This window comes from Dermacentor andersoni, chromosome 8 (assembly GCF_023375885.2).
Source record: "Dermacentor andersoni chromosome 8, qqDerAnde1_hic_scaffold, whole genome shotgun sequence".
NCBI lineage: Eukaryota > Metazoa > Arthropoda > Arachnida > Ixodida > Ixodidae > Dermacentor > Dermacentor andersoni.
Genome location: NC_092821.1, coordinates 2,088,263 through 2,110,788, shown reverse-complemented (window position 1 = coordinate 2,110,788; position 22,526 = coordinate 2,088,263). Strand labels below are relative to the sequence as shown.

Genomic DNA, 22,526 nt, shown 5'->3' with positions numbered 1-22,526 from the left:
GCAATTCCTTTCGTACCGAATTTTTATTCAACTTGTGTCTCTAGTTTTAGAGATATTGTTCTGCGCAGTAGCGTACAAGTATGATCTGTGTTGCACTGTGTGTGAGGTTGCTGTGTTCGAATTTTATTTTGACATTTTCCTTGCTTGTACAGTATCCCTTTTTATTTTCTATGTACCACTCCTGCTTTGGCTGCCAAAAAGCAGCTGGCAGTATTTTCAAATAATAAAAAAATAAACATTTCTTACAGTGTAGGTGTTCTGCACCTTCAAGTAACGAACGAAGTTGACACAGTCACTATACGGCAATGGCTGCATCTCTCAATTTAAGCAATGGCTTGTGCGTTAGGTTTCTGATATCAATGCAAACGCGAGGTCCGCATGTCACATACAGATGTTGTGGGCGCTATTATCACTACTGCTTGCGCTGCAACTTTATGTTGCCTGCATACTCAGAATGATACACCCATTAGCACAAATTAAGCTAAGTTCAAATACAGTGGACCTTGTGATACTGTATTCATGTTTATTGAAAGACATTCATTGTACGCACGAAGCATCTCAGTCTCCCTCGGACAGCACGTACTGTATCCACGGGATGTGGTCGCCGAGCCGCAGAAACATGCCGCTTATGCTGGGGCCCATGCTCACGTCCTCCTTGAAGGTCGCCAGGCCGGGACACACATAGCGCCCGTTTCCACTCTTGGGAACGCAGGTCAGACCTCCACCGGTGCACGACTGGCAGGGCAGAAACACGTTAACGCTCCATTTGCATTAGAGCCCACATGTGTTATATTTGTGTCACATAACAGGGCTTTGTCGCGTTGGCGGTATTCTGGTAGCCACAATCGCAGAAAACAATGTCAACGCGCAGCCTGAATCACAAAATGTACCAGCAGACTCAATTCAACAAGAATATACTGCATTTTTGTATCTTTTCCGACTATCTGTCAATTGCCTGCGGCGAAATACGCAATTCCACACCTTACGCTGTATTGCTATTCGCTTGAAATGTATATGAAAATGCCTAATTTACTATTTCATGAAAATAAACTAATTATGTCTTCATCTTCTCAATTTAGGGCGCATATTAGAATTGACATATTATAGACGGTGAGTTAGCGTAGAATACTAATGTTGAAGGATTTATGAAATTCGTCCATGGTTTGAGATACGCGCGTTCTTAATTGTGCGACAATATTACCTTTCCGGTTTAGGTTGCTCAGCACGCATTTAAAAAAAAAAGGTGTTTTTTTTAATAAAGTAGAACCGCAACTTTCAAGGTGCTTATATGAAAACTGGTGGTGGTGTAAAGAAATTCATCTAACTGGACGTGTTCTGAGAACTCAACGTATTCAATCCATCAAAATGTGCGCATGCGATGGGCGACTAAGCGCACAGGGACACCAGCACGTTAATTCCGACGACGATCCAGGTGGGCCGTGCAACAATGCCCGCCGGTTCAGGTAACGCACCATCAATAGAACTCATTTCAACGTGCGTGGTGTGAAGCCCTTATTTAATGGACGGCCGTACACAGTACAGTTAGGCAGGAACAAACCAGGTTTGCGATACAGAAGCCTTTCACGTCGCGCACAGTAATGTGTGTATTACAGTGTGACACACTCTCGGAGAAGACAGGTCCAAACACAAATTATGTGTGTATGCACATGCGCCGTTGAAACTTCTCAAGGTGCTAGTTTGGTACTGAGGGTGACATACCTTTGTAACCTGAAGTTGTGGTTGTTCATATCGTTTTTTTATTGCTTTCAGTTGCGAGTGAGCGCTCGTCTTGTCTATCTCGTTCCCCTTGCTGTTCTAAATACTTATCGTGAACAGTAACCAACGTTGTGCTACCAAGTCAAGGTTATCGCTCCAATATTTTGCTTTAAACGAGGCCTGAACCAAACTAAAAAGGTATGTCAGCTTCCCGCCAACCAGCTCATACGGGAAGAAACGGAGATCATGGACGATGATGGCTGGCGTGCGTATGAAAACTATGAAGTACGTTAATAGTGCGTGCACAAAGTTGCCCCCGTCATTTCTATGACGGGGGCAACTTCTATGACGGCAATTTCTATGACGGCCAACCTGGCCCCAACTTAGAGAACATCACAACGAGGAGTGAATGAATGATGATGACCGTAGATGAACAATTTTTACGACAGTGGACAGTGATGAAGTGTCCCGGGGTGACGAGATAATTCACAGCATAAGTTTGTTAAACAACGGTGAAGGTGAAAAACATTCAAGGTGCAAATTACAGTAAGGTGTCAGCGCTCTTCGCCATTGGCCTGCCGCCTTCATTGTCCTACACCATAATTGGCCGCGATTCGCTCTTACAAACAATTCTGGTGCAAGAGCTTTTTGTGAATGCGGGCCAGATACTTACATGCAAGAACATAGTAACAAAATAAAAGGAGACAGCTTAACAAGTATTGCAACGGGCGCACTGGGTCTCCATAATTTTCTTTTTCTGTGCGTCTGATGTAGATTGCGATTTAAAAAACTTCGTTGTGAAAGACAATAATAGTCAATGAAATCCGCGCTGTTCGAAAAGCACAGTAACTCCGAAAGTGGCATCAAATGCCTTATAAAAAGATTACCATCCGGTATCCCATAGGCATACGAGTTAGTTACAACCGCAGTGCATTGCTGCAAAGACAATTAAGCTTGAAGAGCACAAGTACATATCAGTTCACGGTGATTTGACCAGCGCTCAACCACGCGCTGTTCTTTGAACTCAAGATATCTATATCTCAATTACTAAAATGGCAGCCTCAAAGTAGCCGTACAGTCTCACCTGGAATGAGATGACCCCTTGAGGCATGGCGCAGCAGACATAGTGGTCGTCCAGGTTATAGCTGGAGCCCAACGAGGATTCGGACCTGACCTTCTCTTGGCAGACATCATTCGGCATAGTGGGAACCGGCATCTTGCGCAGCGTGTCGTAGCGGTTCACCTCTGCACAGAGTTTCCCGCGTCACAACCATGGAGCATCTATTAAAGCGAAGCGTTGTTTGAAATGCATTGCAAGACGTAATGTTTCGTTTTGCGCTTCCCGTTTTCGATCCTCGGCGGTAGTGGCTTCCCTCCGCCGGCGCTGTGCTTGCGTTTCTCGCTCTCAAAGCTCGGGATCAGCGCGGCATTGGCGCTCCACTCACGAGCGAACAGCCGCGGTCGCTCGCGTCGAGCCGCATCCACAGAGCGAAAGAGCGCGCGCCGGTGACCTCTCCTGAGAGACAGTTACTGCGCTGCACTTCACCCCAATTTTTCCTCCTTCATAACAAGAATATCTCCACAGAACACCTATACAAACTTAGAGAAGGGAAACTGTACCTTCCACAGTGCTACGGAAATAAGCGTAGCGGTGGCGTCGTGAACTAAACTATGTGACCACAGGTGGCGTTGTACAACAGGAAACGGAAACGGGGTTTTGCACACGCTTCACCAGGTTTGCACACGCTTTACCAGTTGTTCTGTGGCTTTACTGGGTTTCTGGCTGCTGCGCCTCGATCGTGCTCCCGACAGTTTAGTTGCTGTGTAGCAAACGTAGCGCCTACATATTTATGTAGGCGCTACGTTTGCCACACAGCAACCAAACTGGCGGGAGCACGATCGAGGCGCAGCAGAATACATGTAGCGCTGAGTCATATCGAGTTAAGGCACACTCTGAACTGACTTTTAAGGGCATCCCGAGTAGTGCCGCCGCGCTCCAGCTGTTGCATTTCGTGTAGGGCTACTGACAGAATGCGGTTTCCAGATGGCACGATGGCCTCGACTGGAATAAACGCACACGACACCAAAGATTGAGTAAGCCTGAAAATATTTTATTTGCATTTTACAAGTACAACAAAAAGCACACGTCTACGCATCCACACAAACGCGGTTACATAGTCAAGAACATAGTCAAGAGATGGCTCATTAATAAGGGTAGCACAAACGCACAAGAAGACCTGAGCTACAAAACGTACGGTCGGCTGCTAAGTATAATAATTTCCCTGTCACCGCGTGTCACTTTTATACAGCATCTTTACAGCACTACCAGGCCGGGTAGTTTGGCGGAAAGAACGCAACAGCTTATACGGCCGTCAGCTGCCTCTTCCTTACGGGTGTCATAATTATCCTAATCTCCGCATCAACGTCGTGCAAGTTCGCATACAGGTATCTGTATCTGAACCATATGTGCCAGCTTAATACACGTGTAGTGAAATTATGATAACCACTGCGTCTTATCAAACGTATTGGTTTTGCAAATGCGCATTACAGCTGACGGAACGACATACTGTAAGTGAAGCACAAGAGAACAAGGACAAAAGGAGGATACAACACTTGAAGAAATGAAGAATTAGTAGGCATACAGCAAACAAGCGGTGACGGAGAACACACAATGATGCATCGGGTGTTCTGCGACATCGGTTTGCGTACTTACGGTGTTATGGAGATCAGCGGCATAAAAACGTACCTTCAAGCGTACTCCCTCAACCTCCGCAGCATTCATTATGATAGTCAACGCCTAAACAAAATGAGGCACTATTCTTTGCCAAGAGTAGACCTTCTTACAGCAAGTCTTTGTAATGACTCGCAGACGAAACCAGCATGCTTCGAAAATGTTTTACCGCCGTTGTATTCGAACGCCAACGGCCAGGAAACACATCGATACCAATAGGCTGTCGGCTGTCGGCGGTTAATCGAGCACAAAAACCTTGACGCTATGACTAAAAAGCAGCTTCAACAATCAAATTAAAAGAAAATCAACTGCCTATTTGCCTGAGGTAAAAAAAGCATCCTTAGACACCTCGATTGTTCATGTCAATGGTTTCTGTAAATTAAAAAAATCAGCATGTTCAGCGCCCCTAGCAGAGAAAGCACAAATTAAACTATTCGACCAAATTACAGTAGCTCCACTTGTGCGCTTACGCTGAAACGCGCCTCGATTGATTTTTCGCCCTCTGTGGCCATTTGTTGAACTTGAGAGTGTGCGGGGCCTGATATCTCTATCTCCTCTCCCCTCCTACGGCGCGCGCTCTGATTGGTGCGCTCCTCCCCTCTTCCCGGCACGCCCTTTGATTGGTCCGCTAGCAATAATATTAAAGGTGCCGACGTTCGTCCTTGCCCGGCCTCTGCTTCTCCTGATCTCGTCACCGCTCGCATTTTCCCTCGTTTAGCAACTGAATAATATTAAAGGTGGCAACGTTCGTCCTTGCCCGGCCTCTCTTTCTACTGGTCTCGTCACCGCTCGCGTTTTCGCTCGCTTACCCACTGAATAATATTAAAGGTGGCGACATTCGTTCTTGCCCGGCCTCTCCTACTCCTGGTCTCGTCAACGCTCGCGTTTTCCTTCGCTTCCCCACTGAATAATATTAAAGGTGGCGACGTTCGTTCTCGCCCGGCCTCTTATCCTCCTGGTGTCGTCACCGCTCGCGTTTTCCCTCGCTTCCCACTGAATAATATTAAATGTGGCGACGTTCGTCCTTGCCCGGCCTCTCCTTCTCCTGGTCTCGTCACCGCTCGCGTTTTCCCTGGCTTACCCACTGAATAATATTAAAGGTGGCGACGCTCTTCCTTGCCCGGCCTCTCCTTCTGGTCTCGTCACCGCTCGCATTTTCCCTCGTTTAGCAACTGAATAATATTAAAGGTGGCAACGTTCGTCCTTGCCCGGCCTCTCTTTCTACTGGTCTCGTCACCGCTCGCGTTTTCGCTCGCTTACCCACTGAATAATATTAAAGGTGGCGACATTCGTTCTTGCCCGGCCTCTCCTACTCCTGGTGTCGTCACCGCTCGCGTTTTCCCTCGCTTACCCACTGAATAATATTAAAGGTGGCGACGTTCGTCCTTGCCCGGCCTCTCCTTCTCCCGGTCTCGTCAGCGCTCGCGTTTTCCCTCTTCGTTCGACCTGGCAGCTTGGTCGTTCGCATGGGGGACACACCTTCGGCCATAGAGTTACGCGCGGTGAAATATCAAAAATTGTTGTTGGGTGTTCGCGCACAAATTTTCACAGTATTTAAGGCATTTCCATTGTCTGCTGTGCTACGAACGATGACGACACGCAATGACACTGGCAGATGCAGATGATTTTTGTGCTTTTTAGGCACAGCAACTGCCCACTTGTTTTGCCGCATCGGGCTGGCTGCCTACTTCCAGTTAGAGAAGCCTTTTGAGACTTGATATGAGGACAAATTTGTTTTAATGCCGAGTTCTAGCACAAGAATCAGAGCACTTTATCTCGCCAATACTGTTTCCGTAATGTACACGATGTTTATATACCTGCGAGAGATATATTTGAGTGTTATTTTGTTATCGTCACTGCGCCTGCAGGCAAAAACACTGATGTGGCTGGTAGACATCAAACCGCTTCACGAGTTATTTCTATTGCATCGATCAGATTATTTACTTGGTTGTCTAAAGTCACTTACCCGGCGTGAAAGGGCTGTAATGAAGTCAAGGTTTCGCCTGTGCACGTGAAAGGCGCTGCGTTTGAATGTGTGCAGCACTGCCTAGCTGCCGATTCAACAACTTGGACGTTCTTAGGCTGCTGGAAGTGCGTGCATGTGTACTTGGTGTGCAGCTTCACAATTTAATCATCTCAGTATCACGATTACCGAACGCAAGGTGCGTGACATATTCGCCTGGATAACGCGGGCGTGATTTAGAAACGTGCGTGATCTACACGGAGCATATTACCTATTCTCGTCGTTTCGTCATAACGTTGGCGTCTCTTTATGCGGTGAACCTGGTTCTACGCTTTTATGACAAGCTCCTGACGTTGGCTCTGAAGCACAAACGTCGCAGTGGAACCTGTACTTTTTTCTAAATGCGAGGATAAATGCCTCAGCGCATACAAGGGTATGCGATGGGGGTGAATAAGGTTGATTAAATGAATGAAAATAGATTTGCTGACCTAATGAAGTCCAAGAGGGATCGATAATGTGGTCCCTGCGTCCAGGCAGTGTAATGGCTCAGATTATGCGGCGAGAGTGCCGCTGTTGCGAGGTGCCGGAGCCTCGTCGGTTTCAGTGCAGGGCAAAACCACAGCAGGTGGTGGATGTCGGCTTCAACATTTCGCGCCTTGCAGAGTGGACACTCTGGAGGAGGATATAGCGGGCGAAAGTGCGGCCACTTCCTAGTCACGGCAGGAGTAAGGGCTACCCCGACCCGGATCCTCCGAAGCGGAACCTTCTCTGCACGGGTAAGACCGCGGGGGAGGTTTACCGCACACGGAGGTATGAGAGCACGTGTGCGGCGCTGTAGGTGCTCCTTTCTTGTTAAAAGGAGGGTGGCATCATCTAGGTGAAAGAGTTGAGGCAGTGACGATGGAGAGGTCGCTAGACGGGTCGCAGAATCCGCACGGCTTTGGAAGCTTAGAAGGTCGCGTGGGATCCACTCGACAGATATTGACTGCGGGATGCGTGCCGCCAGAAGATGGATCTGTTGGCATATATCAGGGCTGCGACTGACGCGTCTCAGAAGCCGCGTCGCCTGGAGGGCATCAGGGCGGTTGACGATGCGGGCCATGGGGACCATGGGAAAGGCGGTCACAGAGCACAACGCTTCTCGGACAGCAAGGAGCTCAGCACAAAAGGAGGAAGGAGGTTCTTGGACTGGAAACCGGGTCGTCTTATTAAGGGCAGGTGCGCATGGGCAATAAATTGCAGTGGTTGTTTCACAGCGCTTAATGCTTGCATCAACGTAAAGGACGATGGAGCCAAGCGCAGGTGGGCATCTTGAGCTACAATTCGGTCACGAAGCGACGCCGCCTGGTGAGTTGATGTCGGGCGATGTATATCAGTTGGCTTGTTATCACTCAGCTGTACAAAACTCCAGGGAGGAAGAACTGGCGATGGTGGCGGTAGAAGCGAGTTCGAGAAAGCGTAAGCCCTGAGAGCACACGTTGCGTGTGAAAGGCTGGCCTTAAGCCTGCGAGCATCACGTCGCTGCTGCACCAGCTCATCTAGTGTGTTGAGCAGTGCATTTTCTTGGAGAGCCACGATCGGGGTGATGCGGGGAAGGCAAGTGATAACCCTCATTGCCTCGCGATTAACAGCCTCAAGGTGATGCCATTGTGCCCTCGTCAAATGCTGGAATTGGGCTTGATAAACAAGGCGTGGTTGCACTACCACCTTCACCAACTGTCGCGCAACATATGAGCTGGCGCCGCCCATTTTAGGAGCAATGCGCCTAATCAGACCCAACGTTTGAATTGCCTGCTTTTTAGCGCTGGAAAGTCAAGCAGTTCCGGTTCCCGGCTCGTGTACCATCAGACCCAGAATTTTTATAGTTGAACATTGTTGAAGAGGGGTTCCGGATAGATGAAGACGAATGGGTGTTGCAGAGAGTTTACGCCGGCCCCAGCGATTGGTGACTGACATGTAAGCAGATTTGCTGACGGAAAGCCTAAGGCCGACCGAAGAAGCGTAAGTCGCCGTGATATCTAAAGCTGATTGAAGGGCAGCGGCTTGAGTCTGCAGGTCGTGATGAGTGCTCCATACCGTGATGTCATCAGCGTACAACAAGAACTTTATGTCGGTACATCGTGTAAGCGCCATGCAAGCGGGATAAAATCAATATTAAATAATGTGGGTGATAATACTGATCCCTGGGGTACGCCACGAAGAGGGACAAATGAGCCGACGGCGTCACCACTGAGGTGCATTGCAAAATGTCGGTCTTCAAGGAAAGATTTGACAAAATTCCGTACTCTTGGGGGAAAATGCAGCATGTCAATTGAAGCCAAGATGGCAGCATGACTGATGTTATCATACGCCTTTTCGACGTCCATAGCGAGGACAGTACGGACACTTTGGCTACGAGTTGACGATAAAACCGAGGATGCCAAGACAGCCAGCCCATCTTCAGTACCTATGGATGGACGGAAGCCAATTTGAGCAGGGTGGTAGAAACCGTGGTGCTCTAGCCACCACGACATTCGAGCGGCTAGCATTTTCTCAGCAAGCTTGCACAACGTTGCCGTTAGGGAAATGGGTCGGAAGTTGCCAAGGTCAGTCGGCGGCTTGCTTGGGTTGGGAATCGGGATCACAATAGCTGACTTCCAGCCTGGAGAGACAACGCCATCTAGCCATACCTTGTTAATGGTGTCGAGGAGTTGAGGCAGCACAGCGGAACTCAGGTTCTTGTAGGCCTCATAAGTAATAGAGTCTGGACCTGGTGCTGTCTTGCGACTGGTACCATCTTTCGCTGCAACTCAGGCATGGTGACAGAGCTCGGAGTCTGCTCCACAATACCCTCGGAGTCTGCTGTAGCTGGTCACCTGTCGATATGTGTCGGAATGCCTGCCAAGGAAGCACCATTGGCTGTTTGAGGCAACACGTCGTACTGCGGGAAAAACGTCCGGGCTGCTTCTCTGGCGAAATCATCCGGCGACAAGGCAGCAGCGAAGCAGGCCGTGGCTGCCGCGTCTGGATGGCGGCCGCCGTGTTCCATGGCACGGAAGGATCGCCAGAGAGAAGCATTCGATGTCTTGGATGAAAACCGTTCCCACCATATATGCCAGTGCCTCTGCGAGAGGACGTGTTCATATCTGCGGGCCTTAGCAGTAAGGAAATTCAGTCTTGTACGTGCTTGTGCAGAAGTGGGGTCTCGGGATGCTGCCAGCTCAGCTTGTCTGCGAGCAGCCCACAAGTTGAGCAGGCCGATATCCGGTGCCGGTCCATCGACGTCTACACAGCTGATGGTTGTAGCTTCATTGAGCGCGCTTTGTATGCGGTCAACAAGTAGTGGTGACGAGTCCACAGAGGTATCTTGGAGTACGGCGCGAAATTTGTCCCACTTGACCACAGAACACTTGCGGCGCAATCGGCGGGCCTGCGACGGATGAAGGCCGATGATGATAGGGTGATGGTCACTACCCCAACAGTCGGGCTCCAGGTGCCAAGTGGGAGTGCCGGGACCCGACCACCACGTAAAATCCGGTGCGTATGTTGTACGTCGAGCTTGAGGCACAGCTCGCGTTGCTGAATCTGGATGGTTCAGTAGTACAAACAACGCATCCGCGAAGGCGTCCCGCACACGCCTACCTCGAGGGCTAGAAGTAGGGTGCCCCCAATCTGGGTGAGGGGCGTTGAAATCACCATCAACTAAAATAGCACACCCTGGGTATTGGCGACGGACATTCACTAACCAGCCCAGATTAATTCTTGAAGAAGAGCCACCGGCTGGTCTTATGTAGTCCGACACTACCACAACAGTTACCTTGGGTAACTTCACAGCTACTGCCACTACCTCCTGATATGAGTTACACCAGTTTTCAAGAGAAAGGCAGACCTAAGGATAGCGCGCATCAACATACACTGCCGCATTTCCTAGAGGGGCACCTGTGTGCACGCGACGGTCACTCATCGAAGGAGACACGTATGCACTGAAGCCCGGAATGGCAGGCAAGGCGTTGGTCTCCTGTAGTAACAGGGCGCGCACCTGCAGCTTGTTCATACGTAGACGAGATTTAAGCTCCTCCACTTTCGTGGAGAGCCCTCTACAGTTCCACTGAAGCACGCCACAAACACCTGTGCCAGCCATTTTGATTACGAGTCCAGGCGTTGCAAAATCACAGATGTCAGGTTGGATAACTGGCTGACCATGAACCGCAAAAGGGATGTTGTAGAGTTATCCGGCAACGGAGCTGAAGATCTGGTAGACTGCGTCCGATACAGCAGGACGTGACAGGGACGATGATGCAGCGGAATCGATACTTGTAGTGGTGTAAGATGCCACTGCACGTCGCCGACGCGCAAGTAGTTCACGGTGCTGTCGGAGCTTGGATACCTCCGCTAAAAGGCGGGCAATTTGATTGTCAACTGCTGCCATATCATCGCGCGGATGTTCCGGCCCGCTCTGCTTCTGTATAACCAGCGGGCGACGGCGGTCTTTGCGAACTTTGTCACTGTAAGTCTGTTGGGAATGTGGTGCAGGCGGATCGGGCTCGGAAAGCTCTGGCCAGTCGTCATCATCCCACTGGAGCGCCGCAAACCTGTTAGATGTCGGCACTGCTTGTGTTGCAGCATGCTGAGGCCATTGCTTAGGAATCCCGCGACGAACCTTCTGAGCGGCCTTTTGCTTTGTGGGACAAGTTGGAGAAGTGATCTTGTGGTCGTCGGTCTTGCAGAGTCCACATCGATAAGACACTGCGCCAGCTAATACAGCTTCATCTGGCGCTGTAAATGGACAGGATTGGCGCATGTGGCACGGCCGGAAACAGTTGTAACAATAGACGACACTGGGTTTATATGGCCGAGGTCGTAGAATGCAGCCATAGTAGTACAGGCGGGCTGGGGGAGTTGGTGGGCCCTGCAAGGTGACGATGCAAGAGCGCCCCTTTCCCATGTAACGCGCTTGAATGACACGGTGAGTAGGACAGTACAGCTCACGCTGGAGAGCAGTCTGGTCCTCGCCAACGTCAACGTTGTAAATGACACAGCGCTGTAGGTCTGAGCCCTCTACTTGGTACACCTGGACCGGCACGGTGACCTCGCTCGTTATCGAGAGACGTTGAAGCGTTTGCAAACGCTCCACAGCAGCCAATGTAGGGAGCCACACAGCGATGGTATTTGACTTCTTCCGGGCCGTGAAGCCGCGGAAGCCTGTGGTGCCAAGACAAGCGTCTAGGTTTGCCTGAATAATTCTGTTCGGAATGTCCGTGAGGCTTATGGGGGCGAGAGCTTTAATGGTTGCTTTATAGCAAACCGAGCCCGGTGTCGACACAACTGGGTGGTCAGTCGTTAGACAGGAACGCTTGCCTTGGGAGCCGCTGTTGCCCGAACACGAATCTGGTGCAGATTGCTCCGAAGGACGCTTCTGAGAACCACGGGAGGCCGACGGCACAGATGGTAGCGCAGAAGACAAGTCCATAGGGGTACTCGTTTCGTCATGCACAACTGGAGCCCCATTCCCGATCGGTGCCTGGGAAGCCATCGCCGGGCTCCGCCCTGAGGGCAGATCACTCACGGTCTGATGTGCATTTTGGTAAGGCGATGGGTGGGCTGTAACCGAAGGACTTGGAGCAGGAACCAGGAGCTGGGATCCAGGCTCAGGTGTCGATTGTGCGGCCGGTAACGCCGTCGTGACGAGCGGCGCCGGCGAATCTACCGCCGCCAGCGCGTCACCGGAGGCACTAGGCCTAGTCCCAGTGAACAATTCAGCTGCAGGGCCGATGGAGTGACATTCGCTGAATGTCAAAAAACCAGACTGCGTGTGAGCGTCCGGGGCGTCCTCAGATGTCTTGGGGTCGAATCTCTTGATGTATGGAACGTATTTACACGGAAGGCGATATTTTTCACAGGAGCGGTGAGCAGCCACCTTCATTTGCCTCTACTTCATTTGCAAACAAAGGGTATGCAAGGACGAAAGCAACACATAGAAGTGGTTTCGGTAAATGGGCACTTTTCACCTTTTGTTTGCGCAGGTACAAGTCAGTATGAGCCAACAAACTCGTGCACCACTTTATTCTGCCGAGACGGCGAAACGGAGAAAGCCTACTCACAATAGCCAAATTCATTTACACTTGGTAATGAACAGCTTGTCCTCGTAAAATATATTTGCTGCGCCTAACAAAAACATGAACTACGCACTCTCAGCAGTACAACAACAAGGCGCGTTACTTCTTTAGCGCGGTATATGAGAGCGCACAGCCTACGCACTTTATAGCTTCATCAGGAAATCAGCGCAATCAGGAAAAAAACCTGAACGAGCACCGTGAATAGCACCCGTGCTTAAGCTCCGTGCACCCGTGCTGCGCACTCCTTCATCAAGGAAAAAAGCTCAGTTCGTACAACTTTGCATCTACAGCACTCTTAAAATCGATCTGTAACACTAAACAAAACACAACTGAGTTCTTCAATGCCCCGGTTAGGCACAAAACTTAGCCAAATCTGCGAAATCTCTTGAAAGTGCCTCGCCGCCGCAACTCGACGGCCAATCGTCACGGCGGCGAGTGCGCCGGCACGCGGAAAAGAAAAAAATAAAGAAAGGGCCGCGAAAAGTACCACGTGACGGCGCTAGACCAATTGGCAGACGCAGACCTTCTCTCCTGATTCCTCGCAGTAGTGGCGGCGACGAGATAAAAGCATATCGCTACCGTTGGTTTTGTTCACGGGGCTTACCGAGGGATGGATGGGTGGATGGGTTTTAGGAGCGTCCCATTTGGAACGGCGCGGTGAGTTGCGCGACCAAGCTGTTGTTATATTATATTTCCAAGTGTCGTACCTATGTTAAAAAAACGAAAAGAAGAAAAACCGACCTATGATGAATTCCCATAACCAAAGTTCCCGAACCCCTATTGTGACCTTTGTTTTTGTACGCCTCCGTTGTCTGTCGTTTCCCTTCTTTTCTTCCACCAATCTTCCTATCGCCTCTTACTAATCTCTATTGTGAACGGGTTTACTTTCTCCCTGCTCTCACTGAACCCAAGGGCTTCAAGGAGGCTAGTGATTCCTAAATCAACCACTGGGAAATATCTGCACGTTCTAATAAAACATACTCCATGGTTCCCCTAGCTGTACCTCAGGAAGCGCATGCTTCCTCTTTGTTTTTATATCTCGCTTTATAGATGCGTGTTCTGAGGCATCCTGATCTCGCTTTGAAAAGTAATGAGCTTCGCTTTGTGTTACCATAAATTGTTTCTTTCCTGATTTCGTTTTTTCCTTTTAAGTAGTTACTCGTGGCAGATTTCTTTTCCACTGCCGCCACCCATGAAATTATTTCAGCCTCTCTGACTTTCCGCTTGTGGTTCTTTGTCGCTTTGTTGCTCACCCTACAGGCCACAGACTTGCTGGTAAGCTTCCTAGTTATTTTCCTCCACTGTGAATAAATGTTTTTCCTGTAAAAACACCTCAACATTCTCCTAGCCTATTTACTTGGCTCCATATTTCTCAGTCGTTCTTCATAATCAATTTTACTGTGAGCTTCCCCCATTTCAAAGCTTGTCCAGCCGATATCACCCTGCGCAGCTTCATTTGTAGTCTTCCCGTGAGGGCCCAATGCGAGGCGTCCCACTGACCTTTGGTTGCCATCAAGTCCTGATTGTACCCCTGATTTCAAACAAACAACCGCATTTCCAAAAGTAAGGCCTGGAACCATTACACCTTCCCAGATACACCGGAGTTTCCTCGTACCTGTTCTATCCCCATAACACTCTGTGCTTCATTATGGCTGCATTTCTCTTCCACTTTACTGTTATTCTTTATTCCTGTGTTTCCATATATCTATTGCATTCATTTATCCATATACCGAGGCATTTATATTCTTTTACCCGAGGTATTTCCTGGCCCTGTATTGCCACTGTCTGTTCACTGTTTTCATTGAATACCATAACACTTTATTTTCTAGCGCTTTAATTCGAAACCTAAATTCTTGCCGTCTTGTCCACAGATATTAGCCCGGCGTAGCAAATCACTCTTCTTGTCAGCTAGCAACGCAATGTCCTGCGCATAACACAACAGGCGGGTACTGAGTAGGGCTGCTGCTCTAGTACAGTACCCGCCTGTTTGTATGAGAGATTAAACCCGATATTACTTCTTCTGGCGCCCTCTCCATCCTCATCATGTACATCATAAACAGCAGTGGGGATAAAGGACACCCATGCCTCTGTCCATTGTTGATATGAACTTTCTCCTCGCTCCTCATCCCTGCTCATTCAACGGAAACGGTATTTTCTAGGCAAAGCTCTCGCAAAAGTTGTAGACAATCGTCACCTAAGCCTTCTCCTTGCAAAATATCCCGCAAAATGTTGCGGTCTACGTTGTCATACCCCCCCCCCCCCCCTGTAATATATGAAAAGGCCACCTATAACGGTCTGCTTTCTACTCTTGATATTTCAATACACTGTGCAAGAACAAATAAGTTATCATCCAAACGCCTACCTATTGTGAAGCCATTCTGAAGTTCTCCCAAAATGCCAATATTCTCTGCCCATGCTCGCAGCTTTAATTTGATTGCCTGCATTGCTAGGCTGTCTACTACCGATGTAATGGTCAACGGTCTATACCAGTGCATTCTACCTTTCTCCCCTTTAGCTTTATAAATCAAATTCATTCGACATTGTCGCCAACTGTCTGGTATTCGTGTATCTTTTAAAGTTCTTTCCACTGCTTTCACCAGGGCTTCCTTACTTTTTGGTCCTAGTTCATTAATCAGGTTAACGGGAACCTCGTTTAGCCCCGTGGCTGTGCGCTTAGGAATTTTCTCTTCCGCTTTCTTCCAGTTGAAATTTGTCAGCACCAGCTCCTTTTTCACTTGGGTCTCTTTCATACTCTTTTTTTTTTCTTCAAATACAACGTCGTCATTGCCTTGGAAACATTCGGCTGCTATTTTTCACGTGTAATTTTATGTCGCTTCCCCTTCCACTTTGTTTCCATCTTCGCCTAGGATATTTTGTTGCATTGGATGGATGGATGGATGGATGTTATGAGCGTCCCCTTTGGAACGGAGCGGTGGGTTGCGCCACCAAGCTCTTGCTACTATGCTGCCTAATATCCTACCTAGGTTAAACAATGGAAAAAAAAACTCTATGAACTAACGCGTCCAAACTTTCTGATCCCCTATTGCGAATTGTGCTTTTGTACGTCTCCGTCTTTTGTCGTTCCCCTACTTTTCGTACACCAATCCTCCAATCGCCTCTTACTAATGTCTATTGCGGACCTGTTTGCTTTACCACTGCTCCCGCTGAACCCAAGGGCTTCAAGGAGGCCAGTGGTGCCTAAATCGACCGCTGGGTAGACGTCTTCACATTCTAATAAAATATGCTCCGTCGTTTCCCTAGCTTTACCACAGCAAGCACATGCTTCTCCTTCCTTCTTATATCTCGCTTTATAGGTGCGTGTTCTAAGGCATCCCGATCTCGCTTCGAAAAGTAATGAGCTTCCCTTTGAGTTATCATAAATGGTTTCTTTCCTGATTTCGTTTTTTCCTCTTAAGCAGTTACTCATGGCAGGTTTCTTTTCCATTGCCGCCACCCATGAGATTAATTCAGCCTCTCTGACTTTCCGCTTGACCTTCCTTGTTGCTGTGTTGCCCACCCTACAGGCCGCATACTTGCTGGTAAGCTTCCTAGTTCTTTTCCTCCACTGTGAATCAATGTTTTGCCCGTAGAGATACCTGAACACTCTCCCAGCCCATTCACTTTCTTCCATATTCCTCAGCCGTTCTTCATACTCAATTTTACTGCGAGCTTCCCTCACTTCAAAACTAGTCCAGCCCATATCCCTCTGCACAGCTTCATTTGTAGTCTTCCCGTGAACGCCCAATGCGAGGCGACCCACTGACCTTTGGTTCCCGTCAAGTCCTGATTGCACCCCTGATTTAAAGCAAACAACCGCATTTCCAAAAGTAAGTCCTGGAACCATTACGACTTTCCACATACCTCGGAGGACCTCGTACCTATTGTATCCCCATAGCGCTCTGTGCTTCATTATGGCTGCATTTCTCTTCCCCTTGACTGTTATGGTTTTTTCCTTTGTTTCCATATATCCATTGCCTTCGTTTATCCATATACCAAGGTATTTATATTCTGTTACCCGAGGTATTTCTTGGCCCTGTATCTCCACTGTCTGTTCACTGTTTTCGTTGAATACCATAACACCTCATTTTCTAACACAAAATTTCAAACCTAAATTGTCGCCTTCCTGTCCACAGATATTAGCCAGACGTTGCAAATCGCTTTGCTTGTTAGCGAGCAACACAATGTCGTCCGCATAAAATAAACATGGGAGTTGCGGCTTTATTGCTGTACCTGCCTGTTTGTATGAGAGATTAAACCCGATATTAGTTCCTTCCAGCGCCCTCTCCATCCTCACCATGTACAGTCGCGGACAGAATATTATGAACCATGAAATCTAAGAAAAAGCTGAATATCTCCGCAACCTCACATCGCAATCTGGTATTTGCATTTTGGACCTCGACTAGAATATGCTAACAACGTTGTCGTGGGCAGTTTTACTGGTTACTGCTACAGGCTGCTCGGGAATTGAACGTTTTCGGAGATCCCGTGGTCCATTTTAATCTGTCCGCGACTGTACATCATAAACAGCAGCGGGGATAAAGGGCACCCTTGCCTCAGTCCCTTGTTTATATGAACTTTCTCCGCGCTCCTCATCCCTTCCCATTCAACGCAAACGGTATTTTCTAGGTAAATCTCTCTCAAAAGCTGTACACAATCGTTATTTAAGCCTTCCCCTTCCAGAATATCCCACAAAATGTTGCGGTCTACGTTGTCGTAGGCTCCTGTAATGTCTAAAAAGGCCACATACAATGGTCTGCTTTCTGCTTTTGATATTTCAATACACTGAGTAAGAACAAACAAGTTATCGTCCAAACGCCTACCTATTCTGCAGCCATCTGAAGCTCTCCCAAAATGCCATTATTCTCTGTCCATGCTTGAAGCTTTAATTTGATTGCCTGCATTGCTAGCCTGTATATTACCGATGTAATGGTCAACGGTCTATACGAGTGAATTCTGTCTTTCTCCCCCTTACCTTTATAAATTAAATTCATTCTACTTTGTCGCCAACTGTCTGGTATCCATCTATCTTTTAAAGTTTTTTCCACTGCTTTCACCAGAGCTTCCTTACTTTTTGGTCCTAGTTCATTTATCAGCTTAATGGGAACCTCATCTAGCCCTGTGGCTGTGAGCTTAGGAATTTTCTGTTCCGCTTTCTTCCAGTTTAAATTTGTCAGAACCAGCTCCTTTTCCTGGGTCTCTTTAATGCTCTTTTTTTCCTCAAATACCACCTCGTCATTGCCTTGGAAAGATTCGGCTGTTATTTTTCGGATGTAATTTATTGCCGCTTCTCCTTGCAGTCTGCTTTCATCTTCGTCCAGGATATGTTGTTGTATTGTTGTTGACTTCCTGCCTAATAATTTTATGTGGTTCCATAATATTCTAGGTGCGGCCTCCTTTTTCTCACGTATTTCTGACAACCAACGTTCACTTTCACCTTTTAATTTTGCTTGCACCAGTATTTGAACCATAGACTTTTTCTCCTGGTATATTTCCCATTTACTAGTTACTTCATCCTGTGACAACTGCGCCTTCTTTGCCTGCCTGTGCTCTCGAGATGCTTTCTGTCGTTCGAAAGATTGGAAAGATTCAGCTCACCGCCCTCTGGCGGTGAACTGAAGCTCCCACTCCCCTGCTTGACAGCGGACGCCGGACGGCGAGCGCTCGACTTAGAACAGCTCCGCTGTTAAAAAAAGGAAAGTATTGAAAGCTGTTTTACAATGACTGGTCCGGGCATATTTCTGACTGAGCAGGTCTAAATGTCACTTTGGTGTGTTGCATGTCCAGTGCCTGGGTGACAAAATTGATGGGAACGGAGTCCACAAAACAGCAGGCAAGGTGGTGGTGATCGAGGAGGCGCCTGATCCCGAGTGTAAACAGGCACTGTAGTCTTTTTTCGGGATGTTCGCATTCTATGACCGATTTTTAGAAAAAAGCGCAACGATGGCATGTCTGCTGTACGAGTTGCTGCAGAAGGAGCTTCCATGGCGTTGGGAGGCAACACACCAAGAGGCTTCTGATGCACTGAAGCAACTCTTATCGAAACGAAATCATGGTAACGTTCGTTACAGTGCAACACAAGACAAGGACAAAAGAAGGTATAAAACGACGACAGAGCGCTGACTCAACATATCTTTTATTGAAGATATGTCGAACATATTGTTACGTGTAGCTGATGCCCAATGCTATTTACAATTTATTTACAGGGGAGCTAACGAAGGCCAAAATGGCGACGCTATATCAAGCGGGCACGCGTCGTCTTCTTCCTCCTCAGTGCAGCCAGACTTTGGCGGCTGTTCCGTATCAATATATATAGGTGCCAGTTGATAACCATGACATGCACGAGACACAGAGATATAAAGATTAGGGACAAGGCATGTATCAGCGAACAGTCTATCGCTCTACATGACAAGGAACTGCGTTACCTATGTAAGTTTTGATTATGCGTCAGTTGGTCACAGTTGCCTGTATGTATCTCTGTCTCGTGCCTCTCATGGTTATCAACTGGACCCGCCGTGATTGCTGAGTGGCTATGGTGTTGGGCTGCTGAGCACGAGGTCGCGGGATCGAATCCCGGCCACGGTGGCCGCATTTTGATGGGGGCGAAATCCGAAAACACCCGTGTACTTAGATTTAGGTGCAGGTTAAAGAACCCCAGGTAGTCGAAATTTCCGGAGTCCTCCTCTACGGCGCGCCTCATAATCAGATCGTGGTTTCGGCCTGTAAAACCCCATAACTTAGCTTATCAACTGGCACCTACGTATATGTCCGACACATCTTCAATAATACATAAGTTGAGAGTCAGCGCAGTGTCGTCGTTTCATACCTTCTTTTGTGCTTCTCTTGTGTTGCGCTGTAGTGAACCTTGCTATGAATCCCAACCCACTGGCCTCTTTTGCCGTCTTGATGCGAAGCGAGGTCTCCTTGCTTATTACGATGAGTCATTCCAAACATTCGAAACCTGCTATCATTCTTACACTATTATTCACTAACAAAAGAAGCCTGAGTATGATCAGGTCCCGTCATTCTTTGATGACAGCCAGTCAGATATCCTAGCATTACCAGTCTTGTTTGCACCCTAATATCCGGGAGAATGAATTCCTGATCGATAGGGCCGACACAATTTATCGATTTCATCGCACACCAAGGAGGGGCGGAGGGGTACTGCTGGCCATAAAAACGCAGTTCCCCTTTTCCGGTATTGACACAGATTCTAACCTAGAAATAATATGGGCTACTTGCAGGGCTCACGCTGTTAACTTACGAATAGGTGTTTGTTATCGTCCACCTGACGCTAGTCGTTTGTTCCTAGAGGACTTGTCTACATCTACAAATCAGGTAACAAGAACTCTCCACTTAACTATCGCCCCATCCCACTGACAAGCATACCTTGCGAAATCATGGAACATGTCATTTATACAGAAATTAGGAAATTTTTAGGCGCAGGAAACTTTTTTCATTCTTCACAGCACGGATTTCGCAAGGGATTTTCCTGCGAGACGCAATTGGCACTTTTCCTTCATGATCTTCACACTAATCTAGATACTAACCAGCAGACAGACGCAGTATTCCTAGACTTCGCGAAAACATTCGATAAGGTACCACATCAACGACTGTTACTAAAGCTATCTCTAGCGAACTGCACCCGATATATTGCGATGGATTGAAGCTTTCCTTAGTAACCGCTCACAGTTTGTTCTTATTAACAACAGCCCATCTGTTTCCCTACCGGTAACTTCTGGGGTTCCACAAGGATTTGTCCTCGGGCCTCTCCTCTTTTTAATATATATTAACGACTTACCTCTGCATGTATCCTGCAATATTCGCATGCTTGCAGATGACTGCGTCGTTTAGCAAACAATTACTAACATGTCTCACCAAATCTCCCTTGAGGAGGATATTAACCGCTTGCAACAATGGTGCAATTGCTGGTTAATGACACTTAACCCAAATAAATGTAAAGTAGTGCTATTCTCCCGCCGACGTAACCCACTAGCTTACCCATACACAATAAATAACGTAGACGTAGAAACTGTGCAGTCCTACAAATACCTTGGTGTTACCCTTACTAATGACTTGACTTGGAGCACACATATTACTAACGTCATCTCATCTGCTAATAAATCTCTTGGTTTCTTAAAACGAAACTTAAAGCAAGCACCCAAGCATGTGAAATTACTCGCCTACAAGAGCATAATCAGACCCAAACTCGAATATGCATGTGCCGTATGGAGCCCTCATCAAGCATATCTAATCAACGCACTTGAATCGGTGCAAAACCGTGCCATAAGGTTCATCCATTCAACGTATTCATATGATGTCAGCGTGTCATCACTGAAAAAAGAATCCGGACTGGTTACACTCGCTGATCGCCGTCGCATCTCAACTCTCTCTCTTTTTCATAAGTTTTGTCATACTTCACTTAATGAACCGCCATACCTTATTCCCGCTGCCCGTGTATCACATCGCACTCGGCACGTGTACCAAGTTGGCCGCCCTCGCACTCATACTACCACTTTTTCAGGCTCATTCTTCTTTCGCGCAGCAACTGATTGGAACAACCTGCCCTACCAAGTTGCCGCCATTACCTGTGCACCTACATTCATGGAAAGACTAGAATAAAAAAATGAACGGGACATGCTATCTATGTGTGTACTAGATGGAATTATGTACTTAATTTTCACGTGTGTTGTAAGTTATGCTCTGTTATTCTAACTTATGCCCTGTTATTCTTAAAATGATGTATAATAAATATATGTATGCCCACCCCTTATGTAATGCCCCTATGGGGCTTTTAAGGTAATAAAATGAATGAAATGAAATGGAGCAGTATTTCAGTAGCAATCAAGAGCTGTCCTACGGATCATGTTTATCTTTCCGAAGATTTCAATTTTTCGAACAATGACTGCTCAATTTTGTCATCATCCTACCATACTTCAACAGATTTCGTTAACTTGTCATTGGATTTTAACTTTACCCATGTGGTAAATAAACCTACACGTGACAATAACCTTTTAGGTTTAATGCTAACCACAGTTCCTGATACGATAGGCCCAATTCAGCACTGTGATGGACTTAGTGACCAGAGACTCACTATCCTCAAACCGGTATGAAACATAATATCTGTAGCTAATAAATTAGTTCGTAACTACAATAAAGCAGAGTATAACAGCATGAACAAGGAATTGGCGGTGTTTTTCCATCAGTCTGTTATACCAACTTTTCCGCAACATTTTGTGGATGAAAACTGGCTGCCTTCCAAAAATAAGATGTTAGATTTAGTCGACAAGCATGTGTCTCTTATTTCCATTTCAGATAATAAAAAAAATTCTTGGTTCACCTAGTCACTTCGCAGACTACGAAACAAGATCGAAATGGTTTTACACAGCTGCCAAGTGTTCATCCAGCCCATCTTCCTGGGAAAAGTAAAAGGCAGGTGTCAAAATAGTATTTTCAGCTATATGCATAGCCAAAGATAAGTACTACTCGTGTGACCTTCCCTCTCTTTTACACTCAAGCCCAAGAAAGTATTAGAAAACCATATCACCTGATAATGCATCGCAATAAATTTGTCTTTTCAATTATAACAACGTTCCCTTAACGAAAGCGCAGTGCTCATCTGAGTTTAACAAGTTTGTTTGATAAGCATTTACAAAGGAAGATCATGTAACCATGCCCGTAGTTCAGGAACCAGAATACCTTTATGTGGAACCCATAACGATCACTTCAGAAGGCATTGCATGTCTTATAGATAACCTCAAACTATCTACGTCTGCTGGTATCGGTAATCTGAACTATCAAATACTAAAAATACCCTACCCCTATTTAGTAAAATGTGGTGTTACATATTTAGGCAATATTTATCGACCGGCCAATTACCCAAATACTGGTAGATGGCTAAGGTAATCCAAGTATTCAAAGCCAGAAATAAAAACGTACCAGACAACTATCGCCACTTTTCCTTAACATGCATGTCCCGTAATTTGCTGGAGCATATTATGGCCTCGCACATCTTTCTAATCAG

At 47.3% G+C, this 22,526-nt stretch overlaps 1 protein-coding gene across 1 annotated transcript in view; it reads right to left on the bottom strand.

Annotated features, from left to right (window-relative positions):
• Positions 1-509: 509 nt before the first annotated feature.
• The window catches only part of LOC126526721 (uncharacterized), a 418,451-nt gene continuing 396,434 nt past the window's right edge, over positions 510-22,526 (bottom strand). Inside the window, exons 9-10 of the mRNA XM_050174576.3 lie at positions 2,801-2,961; positions 510-735 (exon numbers count right to left, since the gene is read on the bottom strand). Of these exons, the coding sequence (XP_050030533.2) occupies positions 559-735; positions 2,801-2,961 (338 nt within the window). The 3' untranslated portion in view covers positions 510-558. The remainder of the gene's footprint in view (positions 736-2,800; positions 2,962-22,526) is intronic.